At 40.4% G+C, this 26,567-nt stretch overlaps 1 protein-coding gene across 1 annotated transcript in view; it reads right to left on the minus strand.

Annotated features, from left to right (window-relative positions):
• The window catches only part of WDR72 (WD repeat domain 72), a 196,178-nt gene extending 170,315 nt beyond the window's left edge, over positions 1–25,863 (minus strand). Inside the window, exons 1-6 of the mRNA XM_030579063.1 lie at positions 25,768–25,863; positions 11,841–12,005; positions 10,308–10,414; positions 5,846–5,924; positions 2,603–2,777; positions 1,522–1,598 (exon numbers count right to left, since the gene is read on the minus strand). Coding sequence (XP_030434923.1) covers positions 1,522–1,598; positions 2,603–2,777; positions 5,846–5,924; positions 10,308–10,414; positions 11,841–11,993 — 591 coding nt within the window. The 5' untranslated portion in view covers positions 11,994–12,005; positions 25,768–25,863. The remainder of the gene's footprint in view (positions 1–1,521; positions 1,599–2,602; positions 2,778–5,845; positions 5,925–10,307; positions 10,415–11,840; positions 12,006–25,767) is intronic.
• Positions 25,864–26,567: the final 704 nt, after the last annotated feature.

The following is a 26,567-nucleotide window of genomic DNA, read 5'->3' on the forward strand; positions in this document are numbered from 1 at the left end:
AAGAAAATGGTCGGCATAATACCTGCATATGCTTGTGTTATGTCCGTTTGTGACTGATGGTTGCACAGTCACTCAGCTTTAACAGCAATAATTTCAAGGCTGCAGCAGCACTAGTTATCTAGGACTGATACACTGAACGGAAATGTTAACAGACTTTTTAGAACAATGAACGTATTTGTAGAAGTGACCTCAAACTTGACAGCATCTCTATAAAGGTCTGATCCTATCCATTAATACGCACCTCCCGTGAGGTGCTCCTACATTAAGATATTAATGTAGCTAAGGGTACTCTGGAGAAAAGAGGTGTTGAAAATGTTGCTAGTGTGGCTAAAAAGGCAACCTTCCTATTTTAAGAAAAGGATTATACAAATTTGAGTCCTTTATTAGTGATAGTACTAATTTTTTTATATAACAATACAAGTGTTGTGGATTTCATTGCCACAGGACATTTTTGGGGCAAGAATTTAGCAAGATTCTAAAAGGAACTGGACATGTATATGGACATCAAGAATACCCAGATTTATAATAAACAGCAACAAAAATTTTGAAAGGGATATTAAACCTCATGCTTCAAGATTTAAGTCCATCCCTATCTATTACAGACCAAGATTTGAACTAGTATGGGGGCCACATCTGTCTACTGCAGGGTTCTGACATTTTCCTCTGAAGTATCTGGTTCTGACCACTGTGCTAGACTAGATCGGCTTATGTCTGCTTCAGTCTGGCCATTTTTATGTTCCTGTGTGCTTACAAAAAGCAAGACGTTGAATTCATCCACATTTTAATGCTATTGATGTCAGTGGAGTTACCCCATGGATGAATTTGGCCCAAACCATCAAAGTCCTTGGCCAAAAGTACTTGCAGATTAAGTGGAACAAAAGAAAAGCTAGGACTCCAGTTCCAGCACAAAAAGGTATCAGGGCAGCTTCAGTGAGAATATTCATAAACCATATACAGTAAGTACATTTAAGGAGAGAGGGGACACTTGACACAGGGTAGGTGAAAGGCTGTTCCAAATGAAGAGGATAGTATGAAAGAATATGAAAAGTAGACAGTGGGAGAAGGAGACAAAAATAGTATATAGGAGACAGAAAGAAGGACCAAGAGAGCATATAGGCAGAATTATGCAGAGCTTTGAACATAATATGGAAGGAGGGAAGAAGAGGTTTGGAGGAGGGAGTGACAAGAAAGGATTATAATCTTAGCATCAGTGTGGAAGAATAACAGGCAAGATGTAGGAAAACCAGAAGATGATGCAGTAGTCAAGGCAAGAGATGTACAAAGACATGGACTAGTGTTTAGTGGATGGATTCTAAGAATTGTATTGAGAATGAAGAGATAGGGCTTAGTAAGAGCCTCGGCCTTTTCAACAAACATGCTTACAAAAATAACTAACTCTTTAATACACATTCACAAGACATTATGTTCAGATTCAGTATTTTTCTATCCTGACAATACTTCCATGCTCTACATGTTACATTCATGTTTTAGGTTAAGACTTCATGTTTCATGCAAACTGACCTGTATACTGGTCACTGATGAGGATAAATCCCATACTTTAAGATCTCCAGTTACAGATACTGCTACTAGTGAATCTTCTATAAAAAGGTAATACAAAGCAGTTTAATATGAAACTAAATTTGAATCACTGTGACTTGAGCCAAATGAGACCACAAGTACCACCAATGCTATCTTAGTGCACACTGGAGCTCCTTTTGAAAATACCAACTTTAGTCTTTTGGATCTGATGTTCCAGACTGTACACACAAAACAGAATCTCTAATTTGTATGTGCAGTCACTGTATTGTGCAGGGAAACAGGATCCTTGTATACAGAAATGCTCAATCATGCACTTAACCATCAATCTCATGTGCAAACAGGATATTTGATGAAGGTAACTGTGTGAGCAAATTGGTGAATAATTGCACAAGCACTTTGTTAATGCAACTGCACATAAACCAGGGGAAGCTCCAGGCACCAGCAAGCCAAGCGCATGCTTGGGGCAGCAAGCCACAGGGGGCACTCTGCTGGTCGCCGCGAGGGCGGCAGGCAGGTTGCCTGCGGCGGCATGCCTGTGAAGGGTAGGCTGGTCCCGCAGCTTCGGCGGACCTCCTGCAGGCGCGCCGCCGAATCCGCAGGACCAGGGACCTCCTGCAGGCAAGCCACTGAGGCAGCCTGCCTGCCGTGCTTGGGGCGGCAAAATATCTAGAGCCACCCCTGACAAACTCTTTTGAAAATCAGGCCCCGCACACACATAATCTCTCTAATTTCACATTCAGATAATCATCGTCACAGGTAGCCTATTAATTGAGCTAATTATAAGCGAAGTGTAAGAAAATAATTCTTTCCAGCTTTCAGGTTTCTGCTTAAGAAGCAAAACACAGTAGTTTAAGTCTGATTAACATTAACATGTAAATATATCTTGAAGTATCGATATTGAAGTATTTTACATCCTGAACATATTTGTGAAACATAACAATATATTTAACTATAATTAAAATATGCTATAGAAAGAATCTTTAGGCATTTGTTGCTCTATATAAAAACAAGACATGACTGGCCGGTTTACATGTTAATTTCTGCATGTCACTACTATATGTACCTTGAATCCTCGTGGAGTGAACAATGCACATGCAACTGATCCAGTCAGAAGACTGAAAAGATATTAAAGTGTGAAGAACAGCCAAAGTCTTAGCATCAATAATGACAACATCTTGATATTGTCCACAACATAGAAGCCAGCCATCTCCTGTCATTCGGAAGGAGCAATGGTAATACTGTCCAAATGGAATTAAGCAAGAAAAGGTTAACAGAGAGAGCTATACAAGTTCACTTGCATATTATTTCTGGCTTTCATACACACCATTTTTAAATTTTTTAATTAACAATAAGTATTTTAAACACATTAAAACTTATTTTTAAACTGCATCAGAATCATACAGGTGAGCCAATTAATACCTGTATATAATTCTGAACAAACAGAAAAAAAAGCTTGTTTCATCTCATGACACTAACATTCTGAAATGCATGATGGTAAAATGAAATTAATGCAAAGGAATACTTATTGAGGAGGCCTCACGCAGATACCACATCACACCAGAGCTCCATAATCTATACTGGCTAACTATTAAATTCCTGGTGAAGTTAAAGGGGTTAATTTTACTCTATAAAACCCTAAGTGGGTTTGGGATTTGTTCAATTGAGAGATCTCAGCTCTCCCCATCCACTAGACACTGCTGCCATTCTGAAGGTGCTCTAACCTAAAACCTACCCATTTGAAAAAGAGGGCTGATGGTAGGTAATTTCCAAGAGGGATTTTCAACTATGGAATTCACTTGTTTAAAAGGAGGCCAAATTTGTCAGTATTCAGCAATTTTTGTTTTTTCAGGCGTCTGAGGGTGGGATTGGCTATTGGGTGGTAGATGCAGAGTAGCTAATGTGGGTGTTGTTTGGGGCAAGTATTATGGCAAGCATGTACATTTGGATTTTGTGTGATTTTTATTTGCAATTGTATGTGTAAATGTTGTAAAAATGCCTAGGGCCTGGAACTGTTGCTTCAGATAGAATCTAAATAAATAAAGTTGTCAAAATAAATTGAGTGATCATGTACTAGCATGAAAATATACTGCTGAATTATACTTCTTTATTCATTGTTGCTTAGCTATCTATACTTTTAGTTTAGGAAACTTACTCCATTTTGTTACAGTTAACTAAATAATATCTGAAAATTATAAAGAGTTACATAACTAACAAAACAGAAAAAGATATACACATCTACACACCACAAAGAATGCATATCTGGAAATGTTACCAGAACTGGAAATGTTACTTTGGCTCCATAGAAACACAGCAACAAATGCATTCAACCATTTGTAGCTACTGCTATTTTTTAAAAAGCAGCTTTTAACTGGCAGATTTGGACAGTCAGCCCTCTAGGAAGAGAAGATCTCACATTTACTGAACCATAAATGATTAACAGGCCTGTTGCTCCTTGTGTTCAAGTTTCATTTAAAATGGCAAATGTTCAGTTTGCAGTGTCCTGACATCTGCCATTTTCTGCTGAGGCATACATAAGTACAGAAGGAACCTACAAAACTAGATTTGTGAAATGTTAATTAGCAATCAAGCCACATTTTTCATGTGCCGATACCATCAAAATCGGCATGTCTGCACCTATCTCAGAGTAACCTCATGTAGGTAGGAATGCTCTCACAGATACTAGCAGCAATCAGTACTTCTGGAGCAGTAATACCAGGTAGTACTCACTTTTGAAGGCAGTTCTTTTAAGAATGATGATTCTTGTCCTACCTATTTTTTTTCCCCAATTTTCCTCTTAGATACCCATTTTCTCCTTTTATCATCTTTTCAATGTCTCCACATACCTCCTAGTGAGGGGTGTTACTCTTTCCTGGAGATTTGTATGTTGTTTCTCCTGCCCTCCCAAGCTACCTGGCATTGAGAGCAAGGTATAAGGACTCTATCTCTGATCTCCTATAATAGCACAATGGACTGGTATTAAACCAACAGGCTAGCCCACATCTGTACCTCTTTTTAATAGTTCTCCAGGTCCTTAACTCTTTACATCTAATTGAGCCATACCCCACAGCAGAACATATTGGACCCACTGTTCCAACATTATTGCTGTTGTATATGTATGATAATATGAATTGTTGAGGAGGGATTTTCATTACAATATGGCATGCAGGCCCCAAGTCTGTTGATAAAACTATAAAAGTGCTTTAATTGTTAACTGACAAGTTAAAGAAACAAGGTCATTTAAAAACTATCATTGACATTTATGCTTAAGTCAACCAGGCAAACTAAAAAAGTTGCATGGAAACAGTATTACCTCTACAAGCTTTGAAATATTTAAATTTTCCGGTAGCTTGGGAATCTCATGAAAGCTCTAAAAAGTTCTCAGACTTTCAGCACTTGCAAACTAGACTTCCACACTCAAGAAAAACAGCATTTTAATTAACTTAGGGGCCCTGAGCAATTCTTTCATGAACACATCCAGAAATAACCGAGCAGCTCTCCGAATCAGAGCCACTCCTAAATCATATACATACATATTTCACACACACCCCTCATTCTCTAGCATCTAGGTACTTAGCAAGTACCTGAATATACTTCAAAGCAGAGACTTGAAATGGAATTGACTGAAGAAAGATTTAAAGCAATTTGACATCTAAAAATAAGTGTTCTACTGAGCTCTGTCATGAATAAAAGTGTATTTTTGGAAAGAGGATCTAATACTTTCCTGGAGGTTAGCAGCTAGGCAATCAAAACCCTCCAACTAATTTATATAGGTTTAAAAGTAAGATCACTAGCAAACTGTCTTACAAACTGTTTGGCCACAGAGTTTGCATTTACCCATTTTCAAGACAGACGACCTTAAACTAACATTTTCCATGTTGCCCTCCTGAAGGCCAAAACAAAAACCACAAGAAATGGCCTTACTGTGCATCAATACCTGAAGCTCAAATGTCACAATCAATAAATATATGGATATTACTTTCTAGAAACATTAGTGGCTGAAAAAGAAATGCTTCTATTTGTCTGAGAAATAGAGGTGAAACACAAGGCGGAATTTTTTTTAGTTTATTTCCCAGATGGAAAATGAAACAGGAATAAATAATAAATGGTAAGATGCTACATACACGGCAACAATTTTTTTGATCTCTCTGTTTTCTTCCTTATGAAGTATGTCACATTCATAAACAATTTTCACACATATTTCCCCAAAATCAGAGATTTAATAAATAAAATAAAATAATAATAATAAATAATGTGCAACTCACATTGTAAAGCACTGAAATATTCAATGACAAGTTGCTATACTTACACAGATTGCTGTATGCCTATAAGGAAGGTTTGCGTTCCCAATGCACTGTCCACTAGTGACATTCCAAACACACATCTCCCTGCCAAAGATAACTTCATATTAATCTCTATCATTTCCACTCAATTGGCTGGAATAATTTTGTGCCACCAAGTTTTTCTTTAGTACTGCACTTTTGTGGCTTTTTGTTACAGATTACTGGGTAAGAAAATGTTGCGGTCATTAGCAAGGGATGACATACAGTATCTGTTTCTTTTTGTTTTGGTAATTACACCCTGCTGCCTTGCAGCAAACCCTACTTTAAGGCCAAGTCTGGCCTACAACAAATTGTAGGTATACTGCCATTATGGCTCATCAATGTGCCACCAGAACTATCATTCGCTGAAACTACATCCTCCTGAAAATGATTCATTTCACTGAACTTAAACTACACATTCTGAAAAGAATAATGCATCTTCCACAACACCAGACTTCAGTTCTTGAAATAAGCTATCATTTTCTGTGAAGAATAAACAGTGCCACCATGAGGCTGTATCTAGTCTATTTCATCAATACGATACAGCATTTCATATGTATATTACCTAATCAGTAATAAAAATCAAAGGTTAATATTTTGAGAACAAGCTTTCAAATATTTGTGTATGTTAGCCAATGCACTTTACTTAAACCATATTCAACAAGCTTTGGAATTAATGTCTAGTAGTTGTTCAATCAAGTTTACCTGGCAAGTAAAACCCTTATGAGGTATGTCAAGTTGTCAGAGCTTGGCAGCTATGGGCCAGTTCCACAAAGGTGTTTAGGCTCTTAACTTCCATTGATTTGAATGGAAGTTAGACGCTTCTACATCTTTGTGGATCTGGGCATACATGTTAAGAAAAAAAATCTACAGACTGAGATAAATAAATTGTAACCATTATTCTTGCAGCAATTTAACCAAACGTTATGATATTCAGAAAATAATTGTTTCACAGTGTTGTCTGGAAGAGAATATATTAGGTTCACATTGGAAAAATAAAATCTCTTTATTAATATATCAGAAAAACAATTTAGAGATTTAATCTTCAACTGATACTGTTAATTTTATACAACTGGCTAATCCAAAATGATTATTCGTGTTTATTTACCACTGTGTAGACTGTAAATAAAATCTGCGTGTGGTACGTCACAGGAAGTTAGCTAAACAGAATGCTTTCTAATAATCATTGCCTGGTGGCCAAATTCTTCTCTCATTTACTCTGGTGTAAATGAGGGATAACTCCACTGACTTCGGCACTGGATATCTACACTGCTGTAACTGAGAGCAGAATTTCACCCACATTTCCATATTTTCTGCATGTTGCTTTGAAACAATAAGAGTTTGTTCCCTTCCTAGGAGTAGGTGGAGAATAACACCTTATAAATACTGTATCATGATGCCTTTTTTCTCTGACCAACACTGTCCACATCAGTGGATACATGGAGGTGGAAATATAAAATCTTAATGGAATAAATTCAACATTTCCACACAAAAAAGGACACTAAGAATTGTCCATTATGCATTTTTCTAAGGAATGTCAGCAACAGAAAAGAGGAAAGGCCCTGACATTTTAAAATGGAATTAGAGGGAAAGCTGATCTTTTTCCATGCAGTGTTCTTAACCACAATCCAAGAAGACAGAAACTTGAAAGTCATAAAAGGAATGATCCACAGCCCAGAGTACACAATCTGACAAAGCTTGCCTCTGCTGAAGACAAGGCATCCTATCTGTATCATCGCAGCTTCATCTTGCAACCATCCAGAGCTCAATGGTGAATGTCTTGCCCTTATATCAGAGTGGTAGCCATGTTAGTCTGTATCAGCAAAAACAACGAGGAGTCCTTGTGGTACCGTAGAGACTAACAAAGTTATTTGGCCAAAAGCTTTTGTGGGATAGAACCCACTTCATCGGATGCATAAAGTGAAAAATACAGGGGCAGGGGTTGCTTTACCAAGTGTGAGGTGAGTCTAACGAAATAAATCAATTGACCTCACACTTGGTAAAGCAACCCCAACCTTTCATGTATTTATACCCGCTCCTGTATTTTTCACTTCATGCATTTGATGAAGTGGGTTCTAGCCCACAAAAGCTTATGCCCAAATAAATTTGTTAGTCTCTAAGGCAGTGGTCTCTAAACTTTTTTGATTGTGCACCCCATCAGTAAAAAATTTTTGAGTACACATCCTCTACCACACAGGCTCTACCATTTTTGCCAAAGGAAAAAAAAACAACGCTCCTCCTGCCGCGCACTCCCAAGGATCCTCTTGTGCACCCCCAGGGTGCATGCACTCCACTTTGGAGACCACTGCTCTAAAGTACCACACGGCTTCTTCCTTGTTTTTGCCCTTATATGGTGCACCAAAGACGTTGTCAGTGGTTTTGTGGAGTAAATATTTAAAGGGTTCTGAAGACCATTTGTCCTTATCTATATATGTCCCAGATACACAATAAAATCCAGCCAGTAGTGATCTTTTATTGTTTCTCCAAATAACACATACATATGAGAAAGTTTTTAGTCTTTTTCTAAGTCAATTTTTACATGTATATAGTATTTAAGCAACAAGATACTTTTCCCACTTAGCACTATATAGATTAGGGCCAGAAAAATGGAAGGTCAGAATTAAGATGACAGTTGACCTCACTTTCAGTACAATGGCCAGGATTAATTTTGGGAATATAGGGGGAATTATACAAAGTTAATTTTGTAGGTCTCCAGCCTTTTTCCTTCACCTAGCTACCAAACTTATCTTTACCACTATCTCATTTAACCAAGGCAGGAAGCAGAGAGATGATTTCTTCAGCGGCAGCCTCCTCTAAAACAGGGCTGGGAATCCAGCAAGCATAGATGGAGTTACAAGGTGGCTGGCCCCTTTAAGAGGAAATAGGACTTCAGCCCATCTGTGCCCAGATCAGCTCCCCTCCCCAGGTGGGTAATAATGAATGAGATAATGAAGTCATGGGATTAACTCAGGCTAGACCTCAGTTTATGAGAGAGGAAGGGATGGATTCCTGGAGTAGCCACTAAGGGAGCCTGAATGCAAGCTGGTAACACTCTAGGTAGGAGGATTAGGCAGGACAGAAGCCTGGAAACCTGTAGCTGGTTTGAGGAAGCAGCTGCAGGGAGCAAGACTGATTCCTGCAAGGAGTAAAGGACCTGAACCCAACTTCAGGATGGAGGAGTAGGGACTTCTGACTCAATAGGAGAGAGAAACATTGAACTGGGGTTGGGACTCTGAGGGTCCTTTATTTAGCGAGGACTTATTAAGTTGTACCTCAGAAGGGGAATATTTTAATTACTGTTGGACTGTTATGGTGAGTTATTGATAAGCTCTGTGAGATAAGGGAAATTGAGGCAGTTGCGACATTCTATACCTTGGGGGAGAGTCCTGTAACCCCCATATTCCTCATTATATTTAATTGTGATCTTGCATATAAAACATTCCATGTGAAGTCTCAGGGGAAAGGTTATGAACTGTTGAAACCCACTGTTCTATCTAAATATGCATATCTTTAGTGCATATAAAGTTATGAGAATTGTGTTGTATGGTTGTCACTAAAACATGCTGTAAATTGGGGAATCAGCCAGATATTAGCTCCCCAGAGACAACAGGAAGGAAAGTAACCAACACTCGGGCACAGTGTCAAACAACACATTGTCCAGCAAAGGAGCTACAATTCAATGACTCACCTACATGAGGCCACACCAGGGGAATTGTTCAACCTTGCCTGGAGACTCCCCAAGCACATTGGACTGAGGGTATAAAACAAATACAGTGGCCCCATGCTGGGCCTTTTTCCTTCACCCACCTACACTGTAAACAACAAGGACACTCTGAAGACTCCAACTAGCAAGGCATTTTGAGAGACAGCCCAGGCTGGAGAGAGTTCAGGGGGGCACAGCGGTCCCACAGTCCCAGGCTGCACCCCGGAGAACCCATCACAGCGGGGTGCTGCTGAGCCATGAGCAGATGCTTGAGAGACAGCCAACCCTGTAACAAGGCCTGGGCACATCAACCTCTCTCATAGCCTCATTCCCTTGAGAATCAGTATGATGCTAAAGAGTTTTCTGGTCCTGCCAATGCCCTCCCACAGCTCTGTACTCCTGGTTGGCATAGGGTCTTCCTGCCCCCTGACAATGCATTCTCTTGGGAAGGGGCTCCTGGCATCACATTGATTTTCTGGACTTGCCAGCCCTCTCTGCATTCCAAGGGATGGGCTTCCCATCTCCATGTTGTGTGGGGGCCAGCTGATAGTTCGGCATGGTAGAAGCAGAGACCCTCTTTGAAGAGGAATCCTATAGAATAACTTTACTATACTAAGTGACAATTGCAACTTCCCATGTCATGGGGGAAATGGATTGAAAGTCTGCTGCCAAATGCACAATTTGTTCTTAAGCCTTGCCATATTGTTTAAGATTCAAAAAGTAATTGAAAACTCATAGTTACCTACCCATTTTCAGTAGCACTAACAACATACGGTTGTTTCTCAAAGTCTCTTGCTTTCGCCAAGCATGTTACTGAAGCAGTATGACCAAAGAGAATTTCTTTAGATGAAATCTAGGAGAGCAATGCAGTTATTTCACTTAACTAAAACATCAGAGGTGTAGCTGTGTTAGTCTGGATCTGTAAAAAGCAACATGTTAGTCTATAAGGTGCTACAGAATTCTGTCGCTTTTAACTAAAACAGTACTTTTTTGTATAAATCATCAAGTAATCCAAAATTAAGAAACATCTTCATTATTAATTTTATTACTGACTGGTAGACAGTACACATTGTATTCCTACATAAGGCCAGATTGTGCCCACCAGCGCCACGGATGCATAAGCAGAGAAGTGTGTAAGCTGCATTTGCCTTTTGCACCCCTGCACACAGCAAGGCACAGCTGCAGACCCTGTGACCACGGTGGTATAAAGACTGCCCGTTTTGAGTGGTTTCTGGTGTGCAAGATGCTCCAAAAGAGTCAGAGAATAGGACAGCCCCAGCTGTGCCACCCACTACACACCAGATAGCAGAAGTGGCTGAGCGCACTAGGGATCTGATCCAGCAAAGCACTTAAGCAATAGGCTTCACTAAATCCAAAAGGACCTATATTTTGATGGGGAAAAAGTATATTTTTCAATTAAGTTAGCTTAACTTATTGGAAAGCCCCATTAAGATGCCAGCAAACATGAGTTGAAGCCGAGTTAGCTTAACGTCATTGAAAAGTCCCGTTAAGATGCCAATTAACTCATTTGAGCTAACATGACTTCAAAAAAGGCATGCTCCCTCTGTATACCTGCAAGCCGTGGGAGGAAATCTGCCTTAAGTCCTACTGGCAAGGTGCAACTTTGCAACACTTCCCAACCTATGTTTGTTTCTAAATGGCATGCTTGAGCCCAAACGAAGAACAAGCAAGACCATGCCTGAGAATACAGCAGAATCAAAGCCATACAAATGATGGATTACAGTAAATAAACATACTTTTGCTAACAAATTACATAACTGATATATTTTATACTTCAGCCCACTTGGTCCATCTTTCCTGAAACAGTTCATTTGTTACCTTGGGGAATGTAAGGCTTTCCATTTCTCTTAGATCTTTTATTCCTATCAACAACATTTCTATAATGAGTATCTTCTCTGGAACTAGAGGACCACACTTTTCCACTGATTTTAAAGAAGAACTCTCCAGAACAGGACCCATCATAATTATACAGATTTATTAACTGCCATCATCGGCTCTACTGGATCTCAAATTGTGGTCCATGGCTCACTAATTGTCCACGGAACACTCAATGAGGCCTGCAAAGAACTGGCTGCTCCCAAGAGATTTACATTTTATTTTCACATTTATTATGTTAGTTACTTCATTTTCTCCAACAAAAAGACTCCCCCACATTATCTTTTACACTAATCGCAACTGAGTTATATATAGTCTATTAATAATGAAAGGTGAAACTCCAGCCAGGTTATTTGACACACAACACCACAGTGGTCACAAACCTTTAATTCTGATGAGAGAGTCCAAAGACATATTTGCCCCTCTTGACTTCCTGTAACAATAGTCTGCTGGTCATCTGTAATCATTATGGCAGTGATGCTGTGAGAGGGTGCTCTTTTCCCCCAAAGTGCCACAGCCGGCATTGAGGTCTTCATAGTGTACAAAACCTGAAAAAAAAAGAGGGTAAAATAGTTATATGTAACACAGGCTTGCACAACTCATAAAGCGGCAAGGGCCATATTACTCCAAAGAAAACAGCTGAGGCCCAACCCCCCCCCGCCCCACCGACCCCCCAGCGCCGCCAAGCCCCCCTCTGAAACACAGCACCCCCCCAGTGCCAGCCACCCCGCAGAAACAAACCTTCCTTCCCCAGTGCTGCCCCACCGAAACAGCAGTATTGAACCTTGGTAATATATTATAGTGGGCCCCTACGGTAGAATAATTAAGGTAAAAGAAAAATGTCTTTTTGCTAGAAGTAGAATAAGATTTTCCCCCAACTTTGTAATCAATTGCCCTGTTGAATGAATGAGGTGTGCCTGAGGAAGGTGTGGAAGACAGCACCTCCAGACAGCTGCAACCCTGGGAGAGGGGATGGGAGCCAGACCAGATCAGTAGAACAGGTCAGCCACTGACTCCTCATTCGCCTCCTCAGCAGCCCCTCCCCCCCCGGCTCGCCTCCTCAGCCCCCGCCACTGCCCACCCACCTCTTCAGCCCCACTCCCTCACCTGCCACTTGCCTACTCACCACCACCCCCCAGGCCGCACAGTGAATCCATGCGGGCCGCATGTTGTGCAGGCCTGATGTAACACAAAATATGAAAAATATAATCCCAAGCATTTCAAAGGGGTGAGCACATGATACTGCTCAAGAAGCCAGGTTTCAGAGTGATAGCCATGTTAGTCTGTATCAGCAAAAACAACAAGGAGTCCTTGTGACACCTTAGAAGCTTATGCCCAAATAAATTTGTTAGTCTCTAAGATGTTACAAGGACTCCAAGCATCTGATGAAGTGGGGTCTAGCCCACGAAAGCTTATGCCCAAATAAATTTGTTAGTCTCTAAGGTGTTACAAGGACTCCTCATTGTTTTTGTTCAAGGAGCATAAATTGAGATTTTGAGTCAGGTAACTGAATGATGACTGGTTGCTGTTGCAATTACACTACTAATTTCTCATTACTGCTACCTAGTTATAAAAGATTAAAAATATTTTGGGAACAATATGGATTTAAGACCACTGCAATAAATACAATTAATTTAATTTAGATTAATATGATGACATTTTCAAAAATGAAAAGCATACTCAAGCCATGGTTGTCCAAGCAGCTTTCCCCATAACCACTCTCTTGAGATTTTCTATATGGCGAGGGGTTGAGTTCCAGAACTGCGCTTTAACTCCCTTTGTTTGGGTTTGGGTTTTTGCCTTGTGCTGGCTCAACTTGCTGGCCTAATTCATTCCTTGTATAGCTTTCATGGGTCAAAAAGCTTGAGGAACACCTGCTATCTCATATTCACGTAATGACTTTTTCACCACACTTTTTGTTGTTCGGGTTACTGTGCTCTAAAAAAAATGTCTAATGCAAGTCTGGAGTGCTCCCATTAATGTCAACTGCAAAACTCTCTTTGTCTTCAAAATAAATAATACAGAGATCTGAATATGGTTTGTTACATTGCCTAACTTGTCTAAAAAACACGGATCTTCAAATATTTCTCATTGTTATGATTCTTCAAGGTAGTAAATCTCTGCCCTAGACGTATGTCTTCTCCTGGTCATATCATGTGAAATGATTGTTGAAAGGGGGAGCAAATAAGTGCTTGAGTCCTGGATTTTGCACCTTTAAACGTAAGGGGTTTTTTTGCACAGGAACACACGTTTTAACATTAAGTTGATTATCCTATCATTATTTGATTGCTCGTGCTAGAACCTTAAAAGGACACCGTAAACTACAGTTTTAGAATTTGACTTCTAAAACTTTATTTTTAATTCTCTGTGAACTTATATAAAATATTTTTTCTTATCCATTTTTTCCTTATCCACTAAGCAATCACTGAAGTTTTACTTTTTCTTTCATTTCTACTACAAAGTAAACATCATATCAGCTTAACTAGGAATATTCTGTTAACAGCAAAGCAAGCAGGAGGAGTTCAGTGTTTCTGTACGTCCTATAAAAATGGTAGCTACTAATTTAACAATTTTAGAGTAGGTCAAATTTTGGATATGAGGATTTAAAAGTGTCCCTACTATCTAAATACAGTGGGACTTCTCCTCCTGGACCTTGCACTTTGTGTTTTGCTTCCTTTTTATGATGATTTGCACTAGTTTGCACTCACTTTGCACAGTTATAAATGATTACATTGGCACAAGGAAGCGGAGAATCAGAACCAGTATTTTTACCTGGATTTGATACTAAACAAGTCAAGAGTAACAAAAGAGTTTCAAAACCAGCTAAAATTGTAACACAAGTCTCTAGAATAGACTGGTAGTAAACAGATTTACTGTATTTATACATTTTTTTCTTGTTGTGAACGGCTGCTATGGATGAAGAACCATCCACAGTTTATTGCCAAACTATTGCAGAAGACAAAATATTACAATTAGAAAGGAAAGTAGGTTAAGTGTGAGATTTTATGAAGATATTTTGTACCTGTCTTTTTGTATTGTAGACTCTCTAAGTATAAAAGATCCATAGTAGGCACAGAATTAATGTAATATTCTTTAGCAGTTTATTTTTCCTCTGCTGATCTAAAGTCTCTTTGAGATCAAGTTCATCTGATTCATGAAACACAGAGCTTTACAAGACATTCCATTTTGCATAACAGTTATCCTGTTAGAATGTGTTGCTTTTGTGAGTTTTTAGAAATACTGTGTACACATAAACACTTTGTCTGACAGCATTTAGCTTTATCAAAGCTATTTTGTTATGAGGATGCACCTAGAGCAAAATTTCTTGTATTTTATCAACAGATTTTTATCAGAGTATACCTGTTAAAGGTATCATCTGTTTCCACAAAGTCAAATACTGCCAGAGGCATATCTAGCTACATACAGCTTATCAGCATGTGTTAAATTCCACCAGCTCTGTCCACTCAAGCATGTCTGATTCTTGGTATTAACCCATAACCTGACTCTCAATTAAGCTTCTTTGCAATGCTAGGAAGAGACTCAGCTTGGATCCATAATAAATACTTTAAACTTTGAACAAAAATGTACAAGGAATCAGGAAGAAACTAAATTTTAGTTGTTTGGGGAAGTGCGAGGTAGGAAGTATAATATGCACCTTAATATTGCAACAAGGTGCTGGCAAAACCCTGAAGTTCAAATATTCAGTGAAGAAATTCAAAATACTCATGTACCAACACCATGTTAGCAGATGCAGTTAACAGCAAATTAAAAATACAGAACATATGATTACAAGGTATTAAAAAGCTATACAAGTTTTCTATCATTCAAGACATTTGGGCCTGCTTCTTAGTTATACTAGGGCCCTTTTCTGCCACTCCTGCAGCATAAGAGGACTTACTGGGTATGGAAATGGACCTCTGAGAATATTACCTGAACATGGAGCCTCTTCAGCTAGTGCAGAGATACCAAAAGGGCTATGCACCAATCTGTCTTCCAGAACTAAGGCAGGTGGCAGGAACAGATGAAAGTGTGTAGGGAAGCAGGTCAGAGCCCACTGCACATAAGCTATTCAGTTTCTCGTAGGCCTCACCAAGATCAATGAGAAGCAGAGTGTATGTCAGAGTAGCCCTGAGGCCAGCAAGTATGTGAAAGAGCCTGGAAATTCTGAAATGAGCCTGATGGAATGGCTGACAAAGGCTACCTCCTAGGCCAGGACCAGACTCATAGACTTTAAGGTCAGAAGGGACCATTGTGATCATCTAGTCTGACAGCCCACACAGGCTTCCAGATGCAAAGACACCTTTACAATACTGCCCCAAGCACAAGAACAGATTACCTGAGAACTAGAGGCCATTATATAATTCTCAGGGATAAGAAGGTTAACCCTCCAAAGCTCTCTTGATGAGAAGTCTATGGGTGTCAAGAAAAAAATTGGCTCCTGTCACTGCTTAGGTGAACCATTTCCTTCCCCCATCCTGCTCCCTGTCCACAGCCTAATAAACTCCTTCCTTTGTCCCTCCAATGGACCATCATGATTACACTGCCCTGAAGTCTCCTCTCAAATGGTCATGTCGCCATCTTACACCAACCTACAAGCCAGAGCTTCCCCTCCTTGTCTTGCTTCCCTTGCTGGTTCCTGGTTCTAGGGAGGCCTTAGCAACAGTGTGTTCTACAGAAGTGCAACACAGAACATTACTAGCCTGAAAAAACTGTGTTATGAGTAAAGTACAGATCATGTAATTTAGAGGATTTCAGCAATTTTACTTTTGCAATTCTGGATCATTTGTACAGAATCTAAACTGTAATTAAAAACTGAAGGCTCCTCTTATGCAGGCTGAGCAAGACCATTGGAAGTTAGGGTAGGGGCTCTGAGGAACCAGACAGCAGGTGGGTCATGCTGTCCTGGTATGGATTTCAAATAGAAATCAATTCAGGACTCCTTCTCCTGATTGTTTTCTCTTTATGGATGGGGAATACCCACACAGGAGTGGTGGGAATGACCAGGAAGTCTCAACACTGAGCAAAGAGGAGAAGGCCGAGTCACACCATGTAGACTAGAGGTAGTTCCCACACGGGACTGGAGCTTACTTTCTCTGTAGAACCCCAGGATCCATAAGGTAAGCCAACCATAGCCCACCTCTTCCCTTACCCCTTTGGTCTCTGCCCTAAGGAAAGAATTTGTCGACAACAGACTTGCTAGGCAAGTCACACATCTCTGTGCTTCAGTTTTCTATTTCTAAAATTAGAATAACAGAGGCACAAAGGGAAGGTCTGAGGATAAATTTGTTAGTGTCCATGAGATGTTCAGATGCTAAGGAGAAAATCTAAAAACATGTAGTGAGATATGAAATGTAAAAGCTAAGCCTACTCCCTTTTGAAGTCAATAACAACTCCCCCCAGTTAACCTTTGTATTGAGTTTCCTCAAAGAAACACTCCTCTTTGGAATCTTTCATAGAGCATTACTTCATTTAGTGATAAAGAATAAATGATCCTCCTAATTGTGAACATAGACATCAGAGCCCACCGTTTCTCATATGTATCATCCTTTGAATGACGAATCCTCATCTCCAGGAATTGCTGCCTCAACAAGTTGGTGAAATGAAAAATTGATTCTGACAGATGCCTCACTCAGAAGTTACAGGCCATCATACAACATGTGAATAAAAGTTCCTCAAGTAGAAATTTATATAGTGTATAAAAAACTTCAAAGAGAACTCTGCAGGTAATACCGTCAATCTACCATCTACCAGAAAAAATCTTTGTGGCTTTACATTTGTAATTATTTTATCTTTGGTAGAATCATATTCTTGGATTACACATACACTTTAATTGTTAAAATATCTTAAGAAAGGCTTTCATATTAATAAATGCCAGATCTTTCAGAAACTAATTAATTGCAGTCAGCAAATACATTTCATCACCACAGGTGCAAGAACAAATTCATACTACAGACGTGTGATCAACAATAAAAGAATTGAGATGTGAAAGACTTACTGCTTTTATTAGGTCAACAATCAAACTATTTGAGGAAAGATGGGCTAAGTGGGTTGAACTAAATAAGAGCAACAGCAAGTTTGCTTCCTCTCAGGCTTGCAAAATTCTACTTACCCAGCGAGGCTAATATATTTTTGATAGGTGAGTAAAATATCCTTAGTTTTTTTCATGAGCTTCCTCATCAAGGTAGTACATTTTAGGCACAGGCTGGTAAATTTTCATGACAGTTTTGTAAGACTGCTGTAACCAAGATCCTATTTTATTTCCATGTTTCTGTTCCCTTCTTTGGCTTTGTTTTCCTGACACCTGTGTTTTACCGCTTATGTTAAAAAAAAGCAATGGTCCTGTCAACAGTTTTGTTTATCTTTATAACATAAAATTAGTTACTTTCAATAAATGTATATTTTGACCTGCAGCCTACAGTCCCAGAGTGCAGTACTCACACAACCCCCACAAGCTCCTTACACATTATAACAGTAACACACATCATCCTTAAGGGAATAGGTGTTGGTGGTAATTAACAGACTTTTCAAAGAATATAATATAATCATTTCCAGGGCTTTAAAATTCCATTCATTCACTGTCTGTAGCAAGTAAGAAATTCCCTGTGAGAGGCAGCAAAAAATAAATAAATAAATAAATCTTGCCTTAACCATTACATAACTTGCCAAATGAAAACCAGCTGTAGAATATAGTGCTGTCTTTCTAAGTCTCCAGAAACATAGCTCCAATTCTGCTGCTGTGGCTGCTAATAGCTTTGCTGTTCATCTCAGTTGTCATTCAGAACCCTGTTTGCAGTCATGAAACTTAGAAGCATAGGTTAACTGCACTCTGCTACTGCTTGGGGAGTGGTGGATGGGTGCGTGGACTTGTATGCAGGTGGGAGCAATGGAGGGGATAAATTAGGAAAAAAGAAATATGGTATTGACAGATATTTGATGGAGAAGTGGAAGTAGAATAGAGATATAGAAGTTATAGGGGAGGAGGTAGGAAACACAATGTTGAAAAAAAGAAAGAAAGAAAGGGTGAGCAAGAAAAGGACAAGAGGAAATGACAAGATAGGAAAAGAGAACCATGATAATAAAGAAAAAATGTTGTTTAAAAACAGAAAAAGACAAAAATTATAACAAAAGCAAGAGAAATGTATTAAATTACATTTTTAAGTTATTAAATAGGAAGTTGATTGACAATATATTGTCAAATATTGGCAATGTTTGTAATACTATAAACATTTAAGTTAGGGACGCATCCATCAGAAAAACTGAGGAGAAAGACCAGAGTGTTTTAGGCAATCACAGGATGACTCTGAGCCTTCAATGTTATGTGATCATGAAAAAAGGCAAATGCCATCCTTAGATGTATCTGGTGATGCATTTCCGGTAAAGATAGGGAACAATTAATGCCAGTGTATGAGATGCTGATAAAAACCCTAATGGAATACTGTGTACAATTCTAGTTACTCATGTTCAGGAAAGATTAATTCAAACTCGAACTGGTGCAAAGAAGGGCTAGCAGGATGATCAAGGGAATGGAGAGCCTATCTTACGAGAGGAGACTAGAATAGGCTGAGAGGGGTTATGATTGCTCTCTGTACACATATAAGGGCTGGGAACACACCTGGGAAGGGTAAGAGCTATTTAAACTAGAGAACAATATTGGTACAAAAACAAAATGGGTATAACCTGAATATGAATAAATTCAGGTTAAAAACTAGAAAAATTTTAACCATCAGAGGAGGGAGGTTCTGTAACAGCTTCCCTATAGAAGTAGTTGGGGCAAACAGCCTAGCTAGTTTTGTAATGGAGTTTGATAAGTTCATGAATGGGATTATATGAGAGGTTTGTCTGCATTAGTAGGGGCCTGAACTCAATGACCCAAGAGGTCTCTTCCAGTCCTATATTCCTACGTTATTAAATACAATACACAGTGGAGAGTGCACAACTGAATGGCTCCTTTAAGTGGAGGGGACATGGCCTAAGGGTGTATGAAGGCATAAGTATGTTTTCCTTGTTTAGCAAACTCTAAACATCAGGGTAGGGTGTGTTGGGTTAATTATTCCAACCCTGAACATATCGACCCCACATCCTCACTTCTAATGTTCCTCTATATTCCTGCCAGGACCCTAAGGATCTTACATATATTATGCAGTTCTGCTTTAAAATGCCTCCTCCCTTCATATTCCTCCTTCAGGCCCAGCCTGGCTGCCACTATACTTCTATCGTAAAACTTAATGGGACTCCTCTTGGGATCTGTCAATGCTACTCCTTAATCGGCCAGAGGAGTCACTGTTGAGTGACATACAGCTCTCCCCTGGGATATGAATGTACTGCCCCTGCAGTCCAAAGGAGCAAGAGACTGGGACCCGGAATCAATAAAACCCGTTTTAACTAGCAAGAACCACCTAGTAATACCTTGTTTGTATTTCTGGAACGAGTGACACAAGAAACACTTATTTCATTCCACACAGTCATTCACCACAATCAGAAGGAGCACAGTAAGGGCAACACCATCTCCCAGCTGCTGATTACATCAAAGGTTTGCAGCACAAATTCAATTTTATGATGTTAATCTCAGCCTGCCACTCAGAAATTTTCTCTGAGGGATATGATTTTTTGGTGGATTTCATTTTAAGAATGATTTTTTTCTTCTACAATCAATAAAAGTATGTTTTCATCAAAAGACTCTATCTTGGTAGAATTCAATTGGCCATTTCAAACCCTTTTGGTGACACAATATTAATTAAAATAGTTTATGTTAGACCTAAATTGGAAAATGGGGCAGTGAAAACAGCAGCTACTCAGAACACGTGTACTTAACACACTAGCATGGTATACAGTAGAATAATCTTCACCTCTTTGAGGTGGTCATGTTATTTTATAAATTATATCATTTTAAACTTACTGAAAAAAAGTAAATGCAAAATCAAAGTGTGTGTGAGACACAGTATAAATTTTGACCACCTTTTCCCTAGACAATGAAGGCTTCACAGAAATTATCCTCTTAGCTAAACATTTATACAGCCATCAAACTTATATTTTTTGTAAGCTAATAAAAGAGACTTGCTGATTTTAATGAGAATTTTCAGGGATTCTGTATTTTACTCATTTATTTATGGAACTACAAACTATATGGTCATGGAACCACAAACATAAATTATTTTCTATCAAGTTATTTACTATCTCCATCATTGTTTCATTTGAGTGCTTTTTAACATCTACAGCAACAGCATGAAGTAGCTACAGAAAATATTCTTTTCTAGTAAAGGAGTGTAAATTCTCACAGGGGTATGAACGTTTGGTAATTCTTAAATGAGTAATGTCATGGAAGCCTTCATGTATGGGACTCCATACAAGTTATTTATGTGCTGAAATAGCTTGCTGAAAAACTTTAATCAGGCTTTGCAAAATCCATTCAACAGTGGCAATAGGAAATCTTCTCTGATGCGCCAGGCCCATCTCTTCCTGCAGAATGAAAACATTGATTCTTTAAGAAGGCCCACTCACATTGACTACAACTGGATCCAGATTTCATACTAATTTGATAGCCATCTTTACAAGTACAATGGGTTTCTGAATGTTAACTGTTCCTAATGTGAACAGAGCTGTCTGTCTGAGTCTGCAGACAAGCAGCTCCACTGAATCTGCTGCTTATTATATCTGTTGTGTGGGCAGACCCTTGCACCCATGCAAAGCCCCCTTGACTTCAATGGGACTATGTATGGGCAAACGGATCTGCCAATATGGAGATGATTGCAGGATGAGGGCCACTGTTTGTAAAGTGCTGTGGAAAGACAAACACTATTGAAGTGCTCAGTATTACTATTATTACCCAAGCCATGTCAGCCCATGGACTGAAGCATGGAGTCATGTTTAATCTATGTTATCTTTGGTAGAATTTCATTTTAATGAGGAATCCTGGGATTCTAAAATGCATTAGCCACAATTAAGCCTGCAAAGCATGTCTGCAATTAGGTTGTTTTAAAGTGAAAAGGCAGCAAAGAGTCCTGTGGCACCTTATACACTAACAGACGTATTGGAGCATGAGCTTTCATGGGTGAATACCCATGACATGCATCCAATGAAGTGGGTATTCACCCATGAAAGCTCATGCTCCAATACATCTGTTAGTCTATAAGGTGCCACAGGACTCTTTGCTGCTTTTACAGATCCAGACTAACACGGCTACCCCTTTGATACTTAAAGTGAAAAGAAAGTCTTAGAATCCAACTAGAAGTCAAGAAGAAGTGGGGAATCTGAGAAAATAAAACTCCACAAAGTCTCATGAACAAATTGACGAACAGTGCACAGCCAACTACGCTTTAAGGTAGTCAGAGTTTTTCTCCCTTAGGTGACCTTGGACTTATTTAGCATAAAAACCTGCTGATCAAATAGGTGATGTTTTGGGTTCTGCTACACAATACCCAGTAATGTTGAAACAATAAACAAAACTGGAATCAGTTACAGAAAGGAAACAAAACAAATAAGCATTTTCCATAGCTATTCTATGGCCTCTAATTAGTGGTATAATCACCTCCGATTAGTAATGTAATTAATGTATCTTACTGAAGCTTTGCAACCCCAAAATTCCCCTTACATTTTCATTTTGCTATTCACCCACCTTTGTGTATCTTCTGCAATATTAAATAGATGACTTCCCTGTACTATTCTTTGTTATATGGCATACAACTGTTTAGTGTAAACATTTACCAGTGAGTTACACATACTTTGAAAACTATTTGTAAGCAGCTCCGATACAAAGAAACTCTGTTTAGAGTGAGGTAGAAAGAAAGTTCAAAATTGATTCAGTGCACTGAATGTGCAGATTGCAATACTGGTTACAGTGAGCACCTGCTTATAGTGAAGGTGTTGTGTCAAGGGGAAAAAAACTTCACTAGAAAGGCCTACTAGTGTAATCGAATATGCTCATATTAACTAGAAAACTTTTCGGGCAGAAGTAATACACTACAATGAATGTCTGTGCTATTAAAGTTCCTAAATATCACATTGGTAGCAAATTGGCATGTCAAAACTTTACAAAATGGTTATAAACGCTCTGTTACTATTAAGTATCAGAGGGTAGCCGTGTTAGTCTGGATCTGTAAAAGCAGCAAAGAATCCTGTGGCACCTTATAGACTAACAGACGTTTTGGAGCATGAGCTTTCGTGGGTGAATACCCACTTCCTCAGATGCATGTAATGGAAATATCCAGGGGCAGGTATATATATGTGTGCTAGCAAGCAAGCTAGAGATAACGAGGTCAGTTCAATCAGGGAGGATGAGGCCCTGTTCTAGCAGTTGAGGTGTGAAAACCAAGAGAGGAGAAACTGGTTCTGTAATTGGCAAGCCATTCACAGTCTTTGTTCAATCCTGAGCTGATGGTGTCAAATTTGCAGATGAACTGAAGCTCAGCAGTTTCTCTTTGAAGTCTGGTCCTGAAGTTTTTTTGCTGCAGGATGGCCACCTTAAGGTCTGCTATAGTGTGGCCAGGGAGGTTGAAGTGCTCTCCTACAGGTTTTTGTATATTGCCATTCCTAATGTCTGATTTGTGTCCATTTATCCTTTTCCGTAGAGACTGTCCAGTTTGGCCGATGTACATAGCAGAGGGGCATTGCTGGCATATGATGGCGTATATTACATTGGTGGATGTGCAGGTGAATGAACCAGTGATGGTGTGGCTGATCTGGTTAGGTCCTGTGATGGTGTCGCTGGTGTAGATATGTGGGCAGAGTTGGCATCGAGGTTTGTTGCATGGATTGGTTCCTGAGCAAGAGTTATTATGGTGTGGTGTGCAGTTACTGGTGAGAATATGTTTCAGGTTGGCAGGTTGTCTGTGGGCAAGGATTGGCCTGCCACCCAAGGCCTGTGAAAGTGTGGGATCATTGTCCAGGATGGGTTGTAGATCCTTGATGATGCTCAGAAGCCTCCTACTGCAAGACAAACCCAAGAGAGAAACCAACAGGACTCCACTGGCCATCACATACAGCCCCCAGCTAAAACCCCTCCAACGCATCATCAAGGATCTACAACCCATCCTGGACAATGATCCCACACTTTCACAGGCCTTGGGTGGCAGGCCAATCCTTGCCCACAGACAACCTGCCAACCTGAAACATATTCTCACCAGTAACTGCACACCACACCATAATAACTCTTGCTCAGGAACCAATCCATGCAACAAACCTCGATGCCAACTCTGCCCACATATCTACACCAGCGACACCATCACAGGACCTAACCAGATCAGCCACACCATCACTGGTTCATTCACCTGCACATCCACCAATGTAATATACGCCATCATATGCCAGCAATGCCCCTCTGCTATGTACATCGGCCAAACTGGACAGTCTCTACAGAAAAGGATAAATGGACACAAATCAGACATTAGGAATGGCAATATACAAAAACCTGTAGGAGAGCACTTCAACCTCCCTGGCCACACTATAGCAGACCTTAAGGTGGCCATCCTGCAGCAAAAAAACTTCAAGACCAGACTTCAAAGAGAAACTGCTGAGCTTCAGTTCATCTGCAAATTTGACACCATCAGCTCAGGACTGAACAAAGACTGTGAATGGCTTGCCAATTACAGAACCAGTTTCTCCTCTCTTGGTTTTCACACCTCAACTGCTAGAACAGGGCCTCATCCTCCCTGATTGAACTGACCTCGTTATCTCTAGCTTGCTTGCTAGCACACATATATATACCTGCCCCTGGATATTTCCATTACATGCATCTGAGGAAGTGGGTATTCACCCACGAAAGCTCATGCTCCAAAACGTCTGTTAGTCTATAAGGTGCCACAGGATTCTGTTACTATTGCTAACACTGGTTAAAAAAGTATCCTGACAGCACTGATGAATCAATGCAGTAACACCACAAGAGTTCACGCTGATCAGAGTAAATCTCATAGAGCAAATTCTCAATAAGAGCAACACAGAACCAGACCAGTTTAAAGGGGAATGGGAATCAACAATCAGCTATTTCAAATTGAATAGCATAGGATTATAACGTGAAAATAATAAAATGGTAGTACTGTACAATACTTTCAAACCTGTGTGTACAAAGTTCATTTACCTAAATATAAAAGTCCTCATTTGGATTGGAGAAGAGATTTTTCAAAGTAGTCTAGTGGATTTAGACACCTATCCTCCACTAAAATTAATAGAAGATATGAATCTAAATCCCCTACATCCCAATCTAGATGTCTAACTTCAGGCATCCAAATCTAAATATTACAAAATGATATAAATTATGGTATTTACCCTACATTCACGTAGGTCTAAATCCTGAGGTCCTTACTCAGTTTTTACAGTCTTTACTTTGACAAAACTCCCATTGACTGCCATGAGGTTTTGCTCAAGTAAGGACTGAGTAAAAAAGCGCATAATGCAATCAAGATCTGCAGCTTAGAAAATCTGATTTATATAGCAGATTAAAGATCTAAAAACATGCTGCAAATCATAATGATCAGAGATATCAAGAGCAAAGCTCTTCTTATCCACACAGAGGTAGAAAAAAAAACAACCCACCAAACAAACAAAAACAAAATAATAGCACAAAAAAATCTCATACCTACCAGAAACTCAGGGAACTTTCCTACCCTCCCAAAAATGCTTTGGGAAGCAAAAGCCTGTGATATGCCCCTAATAATGAGAAATGTAATTATTATTATTCTCATTATTAGTGCCTAACTGCAGAGAGGACACAGCTAGGGATCTAGGCACTGTATAAATACATCTCTACCCCAATGTACTGCTGTACTCAGGAGCCAAAAAAATCTTACCGCGTTATAGGTGAAACTGGGTTATATCTAACTTAATTTCATTAGCTGGAGCACGCAGCCCCGCCCCCCCTGCTTTACCGCGTTATATCCGAATTTGTGTTATATCAGGTCACATTATATGGGGTGGAGATGTATATATAAAAAGACAGTCCCTGCCCAAAGCCAAAGCACTTTCAGTCTCAGTAAAACGTCCTCCTATTGAGAACGATGCAACTCCCCCCATAAAATATTCACAGATTTCCTAGATGTCTTACAGTTCTGAACATGGGAGGCAGGGACGAAAACAAACAAACTTTAGTCAGAAGATGGTCCCCCCCCTCTCTAACCCTGTCGGTCTGGCACAGTGTGCAGAGCTGTCCCGCTAGCGGCGCAGGCTCTTGCTGCTGGAGGCAGAGGCTCGCAGGTCCCCAAAGCGGCTTGAACACGTAGCAGCTGCGGAATCTCCCTGGAGGAGACAACGCGCGCGCGCGCGCAAGCGGAGCGGCTCCCAGCTCGGATGCTGAGGGCAGCCCACGGGCACAGCGAGCCTTACCTGCGGCGGCTCCCCGGGCCCAAGGCGGGGCGCGGGAACCCAGGAGGAGGGGACGGGGCGCGGAAGAAGAAAGTGCAGCGACGTTTTATGCCGGCCCTGGAGCGGCTGCACCCTGGCCTGACCCCGCCTTGGCTGCGGACCGGCCGCCGCCGGCCTCCTGCGCTAGAGGTGGCCCCGCAGCGGCAGGAACTTGCTGTCCCTGCTCCCGACCGGCCGCAGAGGCCGAGCCCAGCCAAGGCCCGGGACTTGGGTAGCAAACCCGCCCCGGGTGGAGCCTGGGGCTGCACACAGGCTCCCTCCCACACACTGAGCCGCAGGAGCAGAGAGCGGGCTCCCCCGGCAGGGCCGGCAGCCAGCGAGGGTCCCCAGGGCAGGCCTGCTAGGTAAGGGCTTCCCGCCTCTCCCAGGCACACCCCCGCCTTGCTGCAGCGTCTGCGAGAGACTTGTCAGCAATGCGGGCTGTTTCTGAAATGGTTATTGGGCTTTGTGTGCAGTGGAGGTAGCCCCGTCGGGCCCAGGCTATTAGAGAGACAAGGTGGGTAGGGTTGTCAATGCTGGTTGGAGGTATTCCTGCAGATTTCATCACAGGACATAACATTTAATTGAATATTATTCTTTAATTCCTGGAGACTCCAGGGCAGTGGTGTCAGCAACCCTAAGGGCACATCTTCAATAGCAATGTTAAAAGCGCTGCTGTGGCAGCTTGTGTGGTTGCGGCGCAGCGGTGTATAAAAAACCACCTGCAGGAGGGGAATAACTACCAGCGCTGAGAGCATGGCTGTCTGCACTGGCACTTTACA

Source organism: Gopherus evgoodei, chromosome 10 (assembly GCF_007399415.2).
Source record: "Gopherus evgoodei ecotype Sinaloan lineage chromosome 10, rGopEvg1_v1.p, whole genome shotgun sequence".
Classification (NCBI taxonomy): domain Eukaryota; kingdom Metazoa; phylum Chordata; order Testudines; family Testudinidae; genus Gopherus; species Gopherus evgoodei.